Source organism: Hesperophylax consimilis, chromosome 7, assembly GCF_061612785.1.
Source record: "Hesperophylax consimilis isolate HC1 chromosome 7, BYU_Hcon_1.0, whole genome shotgun sequence".
In the NCBI taxonomy this organism is placed as follows: Eukaryota; Metazoa; Arthropoda; class Insecta; order Trichoptera; family Limnephilidae; genus Hesperophylax; species Hesperophylax consimilis.
The window spans coordinates 12,022,652-12,035,444 of NC_142842.1; the positions used below are offsets into that span (position 1 = coordinate 12,022,652).

General features: G+C 34.4%; 1 protein-coding gene across 4 annotated transcripts in view; it reads left to right on the forward strand.

Moving 5' to 3' along the window:
• The window catches only part of Prp16 (ATP-dependent RNA helicase l(1)G0007), a 204,964-nt gene that overhangs the window by 139,209 nt on the left and 52,962 nt on the right, over positions 1-12,793 (forward strand). For all 4 annotated transcript variants that reach the window (XM_089633211.1, XM_089633213.1, XM_089633214.1 and 1 more), the window contains one exon: positions 12,045-12,224. In XM_089633211.1, the coding sequence (XP_089489337.1) occupies positions 12,045-12,224 (180 nt within the window). The remainder of the gene's footprint in view (positions 1-12,044; positions 12,225-12,793) is intronic.

Here is a 12,793-nt window from a genome sequence, read left to right on the forward strand (position 1 = left end):
TCACCATCACGCCGTTTCCCCGCAGGGGTAGGCTGAGAGGACGGACCGCCAAACAACTCGGTCTTGGCATAAACTTCTTGCCTCATTCACATTCATACATCGTATCATACATACTCTTCTATTGTTCTGACTCTTGACATTGCCCGACTCGAGTATCTGATTCACTTGATCGTGCCATGTCTTCCTCGGGGGTCCGCGACTTCTGCTACCATTCGCATTTGCATCATATATCCTCCTTACACTCCTACCTTCGCTCATTCGCTCTACATGCCCAAACCATCTAAGCGTCCCATTCTTAATGTTACTCATTACGCTTACATCAGCCTTGCACTCTTTGCGTATCTCCACATTCCTCACACGATCAAACATGGTTTTACCACACATACTCCTCAGGGATCTCATTTCAACAGCATTCAATCTACTTTCATCCTTTCTTTGCCAGTTTCATACATAGGTACCAGCACTCCATTGTAGACTGCTAACTTCGCTTCTTTGGACAATTTTTTGTTAGCGCCAACTGCGTTCAGACCTTCATTAACGGAGTTACCTGCATTTACCCTTCTTTCAATATCTCTGTCAGCCTTCCCATCTCTCGTAAGCATACTTCTTAAATACACAAACTTATCCACCTGCTCCAAGTATTCCTCATTTACAACTATATTGCACGCTGTTTTTGTACTCTCTCCTTCCCTGGGTTGATCTTTGTAATAGTGATAAAAGGGTGTTAAATGGAGACAAAATCACCTAATTTTTTGATAATATTTAGATATCATCTTTCACCTCCGGATTGATATTTATAGTCATTATTATATAAAATCTCATAAATTAAGTGGTTTGTTTGAATCTCTGACCTAAGAGTCAAGATCATCTGGACCTGGATCAAGGAGAGGTTGTCTTCTATTACCACTCTATTACAAAATCTCATCGAAATGGAACACAGCCTCCGGATATTAGAAATATGTTATACCGTTATTCACCGATGATGAACATAATTTAATATTAAAATGGTAATCTTCAATTCAGGCCAGCTCTCGAAATGGGGCCATTCTCGCCAATTTCGGGGACACTCACGACAAGCAATAAAACGACAATATTCATTACTGAGGTAGGACGTACAGTGTATATTTAAATTAAAATGCGTTCACGTTGGCCAAGCGCCAGTGAGATATTAGTTCAGCGCTAAACAATGATTTGAACATACTATTTATAGTACTTATAGTACTGTAAGGTATCTTAATGCTTCCGCGACACTTTCAGCATTTCAGGAGGTAATTTGTCGCGCCAAAAGCTTTACGTAGGGTGATTTGATCTCTAAAGAAAGAAACCCTGCTTGCAATTAATGATTTTAGATGAAAATTCACTTTGGTTACTTTTTGTTTGTATTTATAGTACTGTAAGGTATCTTAATGCTTCCGCGACACTTTCAGCATTTCAGGAGGTAATTTGTCGCGCCAAAAGCTTTACGTAGGGTGGTTTGATCTCTAAAGAAAGAAACCCTGCTTGCAATTAATGATTTTAGATGAAAATTCACTTTGGTTAATTTTGTAGAACTTGTTTTTTATTAAATGTCACGATAAATTTTATTTGATTTACTTCTGTTAAAAAGGCTTTCTAAAACTTTTTTTGAAAATTCCTTCCAAAGCGAAACTATTATCAAGCGTGAAAACGCAAATATTGTTAAATTTTAATTTTTAAATTTAATTTTTTTATTATATTCACTAGCTGTACCCCGCCACGCGTTGCTGTCTATCTGTTTGTGCAGATAAAGAACAATAGCGCATTTTCCTTTAACGTCCAAAAAATGGACTGTTTTTTGTTAAAGCATGTTTATCCAAAGATTACGCCGTTAAAAAAACATGTTTTACTTGTCGCAGGTGATATTTATATAATATAGGCACGCATTACTATGGCTCGGTCTGTATGTGCAGATAGAGAAACAATCAATATGATATAGGTATATAAAAACACACGCGTATTCGAATGCAACGATGTGTCAAAATTTCAAAGCAATCGGTAAAGGACTTTCTTAGATTTCAAATTTTGAACAAACGAACATTTACATTTTTATTTATATAGATTGTCCATAGATTAATCTTCCGGAACAAGATTTCTTATTTTAAAATTCTGAACGTTTGGGAGGTTAGGTATACAAATACGTTTTAACGTTATTTATAATACAAATTAAATATATCTACCATTTTATAAATTTCATTCAATAACATGCATGCTAACTTTATTCAAAGCCCATTCCTCTTGTGTCTTGAACAAGTCGTGGTGACAAGTTACGTGGTAACACGTATGAGCCATATCATTCCAAGAGTTATCAATAGAGTTTTGCACTATATTGAAACTAAGTATTGCGAGATTTGCATAGCGTCTGGTTTGTAGGCTAAATCTATTCGTCGTCTCAAGTAAGTCCCTTTTTCCCTCCCTAGGTCCAATATATGGCCTGTTCAAATTTGTTTCTTCTTCTGGAGCTCTTTACAGGTTGGCTACCATCGGGGTATCCTCCACTTAGCGGGCTGCATCACGATTTTTTTAATTTGTTCTATTTGTAAGAGTTTCATGTAGCCTTAGGTACCAGATCTGAATAGTCAGGTATATCCCAACTATCCTCTCTCTCATATTCTTCCTCTCCCGACTTGCCTCAACAACACAACGTACCCCAAACTGGGGATATCAAAGTCCTACTGACTTTGGACAGTTGTCATACTTGTGCGGTACAAAATATATAAAATTGTTTACATTTTCAAATAATGTTCCTTTACGACGCATTCAATTTTTAATTGTTGATCATATTTAACACTTTAAAAAAATAATCCATAGTTCCATGGCGACTACTTTTAATATTAATTTCATTTCGGCATTTTTAAATAATGTTCCCTTGTGCTCCATTACGACTCTTTCAAATCGATTGTTCCTTTATCCCGTGCAGCTTTGAAATTCCTACGTGATAAATATGTGTTTCCACTTGGCGCCGGGTCTGAAGTCGCGGAGTAAAGAGTAACATTACCCTCCGTCGACTCATCGTCTCATCGACTCACATGACCGGTACTATTTCGGACTGTTCGCTTTGCTGACGCTCACGATACAACGACGTCACTAACTTAACATCCCACGCAGGTATTTAACTTGATTTTTTTTATTTTGAATGAAGAATAACTGGTTCAATTTAATAAACAAATTAGTATGTTTAAAAGATTTCTGGTTTTGAAAAAATATATGTTGATGTAAACAACTTGCTAATGATTTATTGGTACAGTCGGGGGCGCCGCTATTATGGGTGTAGTGCCAACGAAATGGATTCGCTGTTGGCCACCTGCCCCTATGACTTCTTAGTTTACCTTTAACATTTTTTACCTTCGTCATTTTTGTCCGACTAGCTTTACTGTACTACCCGGTTTCGCCCAAGTTTACAAAATCTTTATACGTTTGAACTTAAAAAAATGGAACAATTGATTTGATGTGCGTTGTTCATGAAAATCCCGACGGAAAAAAACTGTGTAAATTTCATGATGCCATAACTCACAGATTTTCTACTTTATTATGATGGATTTAAGGTTCTCAGTTTTCACCACGAATGGGGTTGATTTTGAAGAATTGACCCGCGTTTATGAAAACCATAAGCCTTTCTGTAATATTGGCTCAAAAAAAAACTAAGTTTTTTTACTGTACATCTATTATTAAATGTCTTTTAAAACAATAGATTTGATTGACGATTGAAACTTCCTACCGAAGAACTGGATTGTTACACAGTTGATGGAATGCATTGTCATCGACGAGTATATACATATCTGTTGAGTTTTAGCTTGATCGGATTGCGGTAAGTGAGTTTATTTTCCTCTTCCAAGATTTGCATTCATTCGTAACCAAAAATAAAAATTCAATTCAAATAGATGTATTTAAAAAAGGAAAAGTGCAACACGAATCAAAACCTAATATTGAAAATAATATGTTTGTATTTACGAATAGTAAATATGTGGTATGTTTTCATGGTGTGTCGAAAATGGTGTTCAAAGCTGTCCATTAACGGTTTACCGAGGTCAGTGAAAATTGACTGTCAGAATGTATCAAATATTCACGTTAATGGTTTTCGTCCAAACCATCAATTTTCTCCGAATGACCTTTGCTTGTGTACTCACTTACATTTTAAAGTCGTCAATCAGTTGCATACAGTAATTGGCAACGAATAAATAAATTTACTTAATGATCGTGGCATGTATTAGATGCTTGATTGATGGGCGTATTTTGTTCTGAAGTGATTGCTATTTATTTATGTGCGGACTGGGATGTTCATTAACCTTGTGGAAGTAAATATCGTGCAGTCGAACATAGTTATCAACAACAAGGGTGAATACTTCGGTTTGGTAGCCAGATCTGATTAGTCGGTTTAATTCCCAACCTTCCTCTTCCTCACTTCCTGGAGTCTCAAAACGTACCCCGTTTGGGGATGCTATGGTCGTACTATCTACGGAGAGCTAGGAATAGTTAAGTCCCTTGTGCATATTTACAAAAAAATGTCTCCAATAAACTAACGAAAAAAATCACTTTTAATGGGGGTTTTACACGATACTTTTTTCGTCCAGTTTCCATACGGCTCGTATTTTAATGTTGTGGATTCTGGATGAAAAAAGTAAGTATTCTATGATGATACCAATTTTCGCACAGTTTAAAATGGCGGACATTATTTGACATCAATGTCGTGTGTCTTTGTTTTACGTAACTATGTGTGGAAATTTTGCCTGTTATGTTTAAAATATTGATAAAAATTCTTAAACATTATGTGTTTCTTACTGATTATGAAAGTTTATTGCTGTTCAGTGTTGTGAATTTCACGTATTTTTACTGTATTTTTGGTGATTCGTTAACGGCAACGGCAAAAGCAATGTGTCAAGTTAGTACTGTCCCAAAATGTTTCTTCTCTAATGGCCTCTATCTTTATGAAAATAATGATCGTGTAAAGCCTAAAGTAAATATTTTTCATATGGGTTCCGATATAATTTCCATATAGGGATATGTATGAAAAAAATCATCATGTGAAACGCCCATTAGTAAGTTTAACGATGCTTTCGCAAAGCGAAGCAGTTTGTCAGCCATTATAATAACAACACCCACGTAGCCAATCATAAACTTAACAATAAAGAACGATTTTAAAGTGCAAGATGTCGCCCCTCGTGACTTCGAAACTTAACACGTGACTGGTTGGAGTGTAATTCCGGGCTGCAGCCTCCAGATTGAATGTTGGCTAACCTGCGAGAAGAACCAGAAGAACATAAAAAATAGGTGCTGAAAAATGTTTGCCTTTTCTCAGAGATAAAATTCCGAGTTGAGTGAACTTAAAATTGTGATTAAAGAAAATCTACGAATAAACAAATAAAATTACAATTATATTAACAGAAGCTAGCTTTCCGGCCTGCGCCCGTTCTTCCACAATTTTAATGGCGTATTTATTTTAAGAATAATGCAATAATGCATCGTACAATTGGCTCATTGTAACTTACAGTCGTTTTTTGTCATCTATTTTGACACCGAGCAATAGGGATGTGCAAAATGATTAATTTAACAATTTGTTTGAAAGTTGTTTTCTGTCAGGTATTTTAATATCAGGCAATAGGAGGGCAAACTTCATCTAACATCTAACAACTTGTTCAAAGTTTTGAAATTTTCACAGCCAAAAGAATTTCCGTGATTATTTTTTGGGTTTATTTATTCCTTGTTGCGCTTTTAACCCTTGAAATGCCGACCTTGCACTCCTGTACAAGGTCGGCATTCCGAGTGTGTGCCAGGGGTAAAATGCCAATCGCCCGCCGTAAGCCCGGCTGACATTATTTTCTAACAACTTAGGTACTTGTTTTTTTTGGAAAATAATGTTTTTGTTAATTGTTCAGTCTTACCACATATTTTTTGAATATATTTATAAAGTATATATACGAGTAGATCTGTCTTATCTACTTTCCCAGAATAGCTACTTATATTCAGAGATAAAAAATCTCTTTAATAATAAAGAAACATGAAAATATTCGTGGGTTATATATATATTTTCCATAAAGCGAAATAAGTGGTCTTCACAATAAAAAAAAATTATATGAGACTTTTCTAAAAATAAATACAGTACTATGGCTTTGAACGTCGGAAATATTTTTCACTTTCACTAATACAAAATTTCCAGGTTAAAATAAATACGTTTGCACTTTTTACAAAATATTTTAGTACTCCGTAATGTTACAAAATACAATAAAATCGGGAAAAGGGCGGTGAACTACTTTCGAATTCACTGTGGATTCGTCGGCACACTTCGGGTACAAACGTCAGAAATCCACGGTGGATTTCTCGGCAGATCAAAAGTTGCAGGGTTAAAAGTTGTTTTCTGTCAGCTATTTTAATATCGGGAAATAGCGATGTGCAAACTGTATCATTTAACGGCTTGCTTAAAGGTTAAATTTAGATTTTAGTAAGGACAAGTCTAATCATTCAAATCTCCTAATGCTTATCTGATGGCAACAAATTTTGTGATTTAATCCCCAACCTTGAGACTATTTAAACTTTTAATTCGCGCCTTGAAAATAAATGCTTAGTTATATTGGAATCTTTTATAAATAGGTTACATTTATTCTTCTTAGTCACAAGTCCAAAAATAATTTCGGTTTTTGCAATTTGAAGTGACAGTGTTTATATTCTCCAATTTTTACACAGATTTTCTTGGCTAGCAGCCAATCCTTCTGCATAGCAAAAATCTTTAACCATTTGTTTACTGAATTATAAAAAATATTTTTGCAATATTTGTTTTATTGTTAGTAATAAAATAAAGGCCCAGCAGTTTTCAAATGCATAAATTCAATTATAAAATGATATTAAATTAAATATCGTTTTATCATTGCCACCACTGAAGACATACACTGATAGATGTGTGTTGTGTGCAAGTCTGGTGTGCCGGAAGTAGAATTTTTTTATCTAACTTCAGTTGAAATTGATTAAAAAAATTCCAAATATCGAAATTCTTCCTTGAACAGAATTGGCCTGAAGTTACATTGGCTAGAATTCGAAAGGTCTTACGAAAATTATTGGTAAAATAAGATTTCTTTGAAATCGGCGTATGTAGACCACAACTAGAGATTTTTGTTCAGTGATTGACACATTGTGGGCACAAATATAAAAACGTTTTGAATTTCCCCTCTACAAAGAACTGCCGAAATGATCGTGCCCTTGGAACAACAAGGTCCCGAATAAAAGACTAACATATTTATGATAAGTTGAAAATAAAGAACGTCTTGTAAATGAATTTCCTTTGTGTTTAAGAACATTATATGCAAAAAATGAGTTAGCAATTCAGCTAAGCAAAGAAAAATTAGATAGAACCTTGTTGCCTTGAAAATCAGCTAAACTCAGAGCAACAGGGTTCTATCTGATTATTGTTAATAAGTTTTTTTGGCTAAATGAAATGTTCTTAAATGTAAAGATATTTCAATTACTTCTGTATAGTCACTTTTTCGTAAATGTCATTTTTAATTTATTTTCTCAGTTTGGCAACTCAATCGGCAGCAACCATGTTGCTTCAAAAATATTTTATCTATGGCAAATAGAACTAAGTTGCCCGTTAAATTTTCATGTAGAATCTTGTTGTTCTAAAAATATAAACAAAGTTTCTTAAATAGAACTAAGTTGCTCTTCAATTGCAATTGGAACCTTGTTCTAAAAAATAAATATAAAATATTTTCAACAGAACTTTGTTCCATAAATGCCTGAGAACTGCCTGAACTTTTAAAGAGGAAAAAATCTACGAAACTTGATGAAAAAAAAAAACAATTTTAACCAAAATGTAAGAGAATCTTGCTGTCCCAACGGCGTGAGACGCCGATGCAAGTTGTCATAATATGGATCAAAACATTACATATAAAATACTAAGATAATTAAGTACAACAAACAGGATTCAAAATCCACCATAATTACGATAATCTAAATATAGCTAGACGAACAAGCCCCCTCGGTATGTAAAGGGTTAATGTACCAACTCGTTTTTATTGGCTGTTTCAGTCAAGTGTCTAGCGTCCAACTTTCCAGCCCAATGTCTAGCCATTTTATTGATCGCCCGGCTAACATTATCACAAGTAAAGTGCGTAGTTGGAATTCAGTGGCTCTCTTTCATCTCTGACACCATTCGGCTTTCATGTAATGTCTAATGGAATGAGACCCAACCCTTCTAAAAGAATGCTGAATATTATTTTAATCCAGCTAGCTATATTGTATTCATATAAAGCTGATTGCATGCTCATTATAAAATTTTAACAGCCTTACTAATAATAAAAAATCTCTTTAAAATCATTAAACGGTGTTTTAGTTACATATTAAATAAAGACTACAATTTCCATCTCGAATTCTTATTAATAAAAAAATGTGTAACTGGCTGCGAAAGAGCTCGAAAAGTCGCATTACGAAAGACGGACGCATGATGTTCCCGATCTTGAAAAAGTTAGATTATTTCTGATATATTATTTTTTAATTGACTGTTACCGCATAAATTTAAAAAGAATTCCATGAAAGTTATTACCTTTTAATAACATAAATGCCTTATGCATGTGTTGGTAAATATAAATCCAAGAAATTAATGTTTGTATTTCGCAAACAATGATACCAAATTTTTTACTCCAAATAATGTCAGAAATTACTGGTTAAAGTAAGTCGAGCACGTCCCTTAACACCCTGTATAAATTCGTTTTTCGTTAAATTAATTTATGAACCCAAGAAAATGCTTAGCAGACCCAAATTATTCATTACGCTGTGTACATACTAGTAATTATTGTCTGTATCGAAGTCCAATTTTCTGCCTCCAGTAATGAATATAATTAATTCAGATTGTTATAACATCGCAATTTCATAACCTTCATCTCCCGTTTACCATTTAAGTTTTGTTGAACTTCACCCACTAACGCTGTACGAATATACTCTGCTCGACAATGCCTCCTTTGTCTCGCATTGTTTATCCAAGTTTGTATCTTTATTGGAATGCTAATACCAGACGTGCCCTGACTTTTTTTTTTCAATATACATTTTTTTGTTGTACGACAAATTATTTATCCATTTACAGCAGTACAAGATTCCTTATTTTAACATTCTGAACGTTCTTTGAGCAGTAGAGCTGGCGTCCAAAAACTAAAATTTCCTCTGAAATCATAAGATTTGTAAGTAGGTGCTTCAATACTTACCTACCTCTCAAACACTTTATGTCACTTTTTTATTATTTTCAACAAGGAATTATACAATTTGTCTGTCCAAAGAAACGTCACTATCTCAATGGCAATTATTTTTTTTAACTATCTTCAGGCAGTAAGTAGTACCTGCCATAATATTGAAAAAAAAGTGAATAAAAAAGTCCAAATAAATCTTTACAGGATCATTTGAACGACCACCATCTTGAAACGTAAACGGAACGTACCTATACATTTACTGACGGACGAATTGCCAATCAAGTTAAAACGGGACTTCGCTATGCTTAGTCAAAAAAATAAGATTATTTTAAGAGTAATTAAACACATCCACTGTTGTAGACATTTAATTCAATAGCATAATTGCTCTTTTTATGCTAGGCTGTGCCAGAACATCTGTTCTGCCGTGTGGTATCTTGAACAAGTCGTAGCGACGACTTCTTTGGGAACGGTAACTATTATACGTACGTTTATAACGTTTCAGCATTTGCTAATCTAACCAGTATAGTTACAGTTTTTCATTATGTACTCAAAAATAATATAGTTAGATTACTATAGTATATGTATAGGTACTACGTTTGGTAGAAAACACCCAGTGATAATAAAAATAACACGAGACCAAACCCTTTTACTCGATTTTTATTGAATTTCCGCTGCACACGGTTATTTCTAGTCTAACATTATAAATCCATTCTTTCAAATTGTAAAACAAATGTAAACATCTTGAGAGTCGAGTGTGCGAAATTTCGTCAATATAGCTGTAGATTTGTGTAAAAAACAAACACACGCACATGCTCTTCTTTACGTAATTATACAGATATATGGACTGCACAGCTGTGGTACACCTTTATTTTTATTTTTATGTAAGCACCGCGCAAGTGTCCCAACCACCAGTGAGGAGAGTTAACCCAGGAGCCAGTGAGACTATGGCACCCCGCAATTGGGTGATGTTGTGACGCTGAAGGTATTGGGAATCAGAAGGAGATGATGAAGAGTAACGTGGGCAAGTTCATGGCATTGCCACAAATATACTACGTATTATTTTTAATTATTTGCAAAATAGCACAAATGAATCAAATAAAATTAACTTGCGCACGCCTGGATTTGAATCCGTGATCCCCGGATTAGTTGCGAAGGAGCCAATTTATTAAATTGACTTGAGGATAATTAGAAGATTGCTATCATTAATCCTGCATATTGCAATCCTCACACGTCGTTAATTACTCGTAGATTGCAAGTTTCTATGTGTTTTTATGTCATGACATTTCAACATAAATTATATTTCTTGTTTACGTAATATTATATCTTTATATTATTATTTTTTTAAATGCTTATTATAGTGGTTTGTATTTGCAAAGAGCCCTGCGCAAACATTATAATAAATATATACTTATAAAACAAATCTCCGCCATCGCATTTATTTATAGCAGAGCTGTTTCTCTTGCAAAAAATTACCTGTAAAAAATCTTTTGACTAATTGCAGTGGAAGAATCGTATTCCAAATTTAATTTAATAAGTTTTCCGTGCTCAATATAATATTGTCTCGCCATTTTCAGTGTACGCCATTTTATTTAATATAATAAGTTTTCCGTGCTCAATATAATATTGTCCCGCCATTTTCAGTGTACGCCATTTTATTTAATATAATAAGTTTTCCGTGCTCAATATAATATTGTCCCGCCATTTTCAGTGTACGCCATTTTATTTGTAGGGATTATGATAATACATTTGCGTTTTATAAATAGTTGACTTTTTAAAATTATTATTGGAGCTAAACTTTTATCATTATTATTGGAGGACGAAAAAGGGGGTGAAAAATCACGGGATAGTCTGAATTCTTGACAAATCAGTTGCAATTTTGAAAAAGACAAAAACAATTTTCTGTTATAAATGTTATTGACTGAGCCTAGTGAAGTTCTATTTTAACTCGACCGTTTCGCATTTCGTCTGTCAGTATTTTTTTGTATGTTTCGTCTCCGTTTCAAGATGGTGGCCGTTTTAATTCTTCGGTAAAGTTTATTTTTTCATGTGCGAAAATTTTTCAATGTTATGGCACCTATCTGCCTGAAGATAGTTTTAAAAAACAATGGTCATAGAGATAGTTGGTACGGTTCAAATTGTATAATTGCGTAGTTGAAATACAAAACAATGTTTCTCACTTAATATACTTATAAATCTTATAACTTCGGAAGAAATTGTGGTTTTGATTTATTAAATACTAGCTGACGTACACCCGGCGTAGCTCGGAGTTATGAGTGGTTTGGGGTAAAGTTTTTGAATTCTAGTGAACCTTTTAAAGTGGAAATAATTGCATTTTACGTCTCATACTCAATCCAGTGTAAAGATAAAGCGTTAAGTCTTCCTCGGAAGTCGCCATTTTTTTCTACCATTCGCGTGTGTAACCAGATTGTTACTGTTAAAAAAATATTTGATCGACTTTAATTCGATTGAGTATCTCATTCCAGTACAGAGATAAAGCGTTGTCTTCCTCGGGTGTTCACGACTTCTACCATTTAAACCTTTTTACTTTTTTAGACGCGAGGACTACTATTATAACCGCTAAAATACCATCCTTATCAATCAATAAAGCAGTATTAATAATATTCAAACAATATGAATTAGAAATACGTACATACAGAATCAAATTCTGATCTTTCTGCTTTCTGGGCACAGGCTCTAGTACTGCGTTACCGAATCCACGTTCCAAACCGTTATTTATTTTATTTCTTATGTGAGTAACGCAAAAGAAGGTATGTCGTGAGGCTGAAGGCAGAGGGGAAGAACTTGTCTATTCAGGTCTGGCACCACTATTTATATAATTTATTTGTTTTCTTTTTGTTCCAGGTGGTGACCCGTCGCCATGACCTTCGACTGATCGTGACCTCTGCCACGATGGACTCGACTAAGTTCTCGTCCTTCTTCGGCAACGTGCCAACCTTCACCATCCCCGGCAGGACCTTTCCCGTGGAGACCTTCTTCAGCAAGAACGTTTGCGAAGATTACGTCGATGGGGCTGTCAAACAAGTAATCCTTTTTTATTACTTGTTAATATGTGATTCCGTGACGAAACTCAAAACTGAACATTGAAGAAAGGTGAACCTAACCAAACCTAAAATATCATCATCATCGTCAAAATGCCTAACATAACCTAACATAAAATATCATCATCATCGTCACCATGCCTAACCTAACCTAACATGAAATATCATCATCACTACGCCTAACCTAACCTAAAATGACCTCATCATCCTATGTACCGGGGTGGGGTTTGGCCTACTTCGGCCTACTGCCATTTCGTCCAGATTCCATACGGATTACCATTTTTTCATACGGATTCGGGATGACATTTTTTTATTCTGGTGCTGATTTTCGTACAGTTTAAGATGGCGGACATTATTTGATAGTTATCGTCTGCTATTGTTTTGCTTAACTATATTATGTGGAAATGTTTAATGTTTTTTTTTCGTTTTATATTTAAAATATTGATAAAAAAGACTATAACGAAACTCAAAATATAGGTATTAAGAGGAATCTTTTTAAATACATACTTAGCTATCTTAAAAACAGAAAACTTACAGTTAAAATGAAATCTA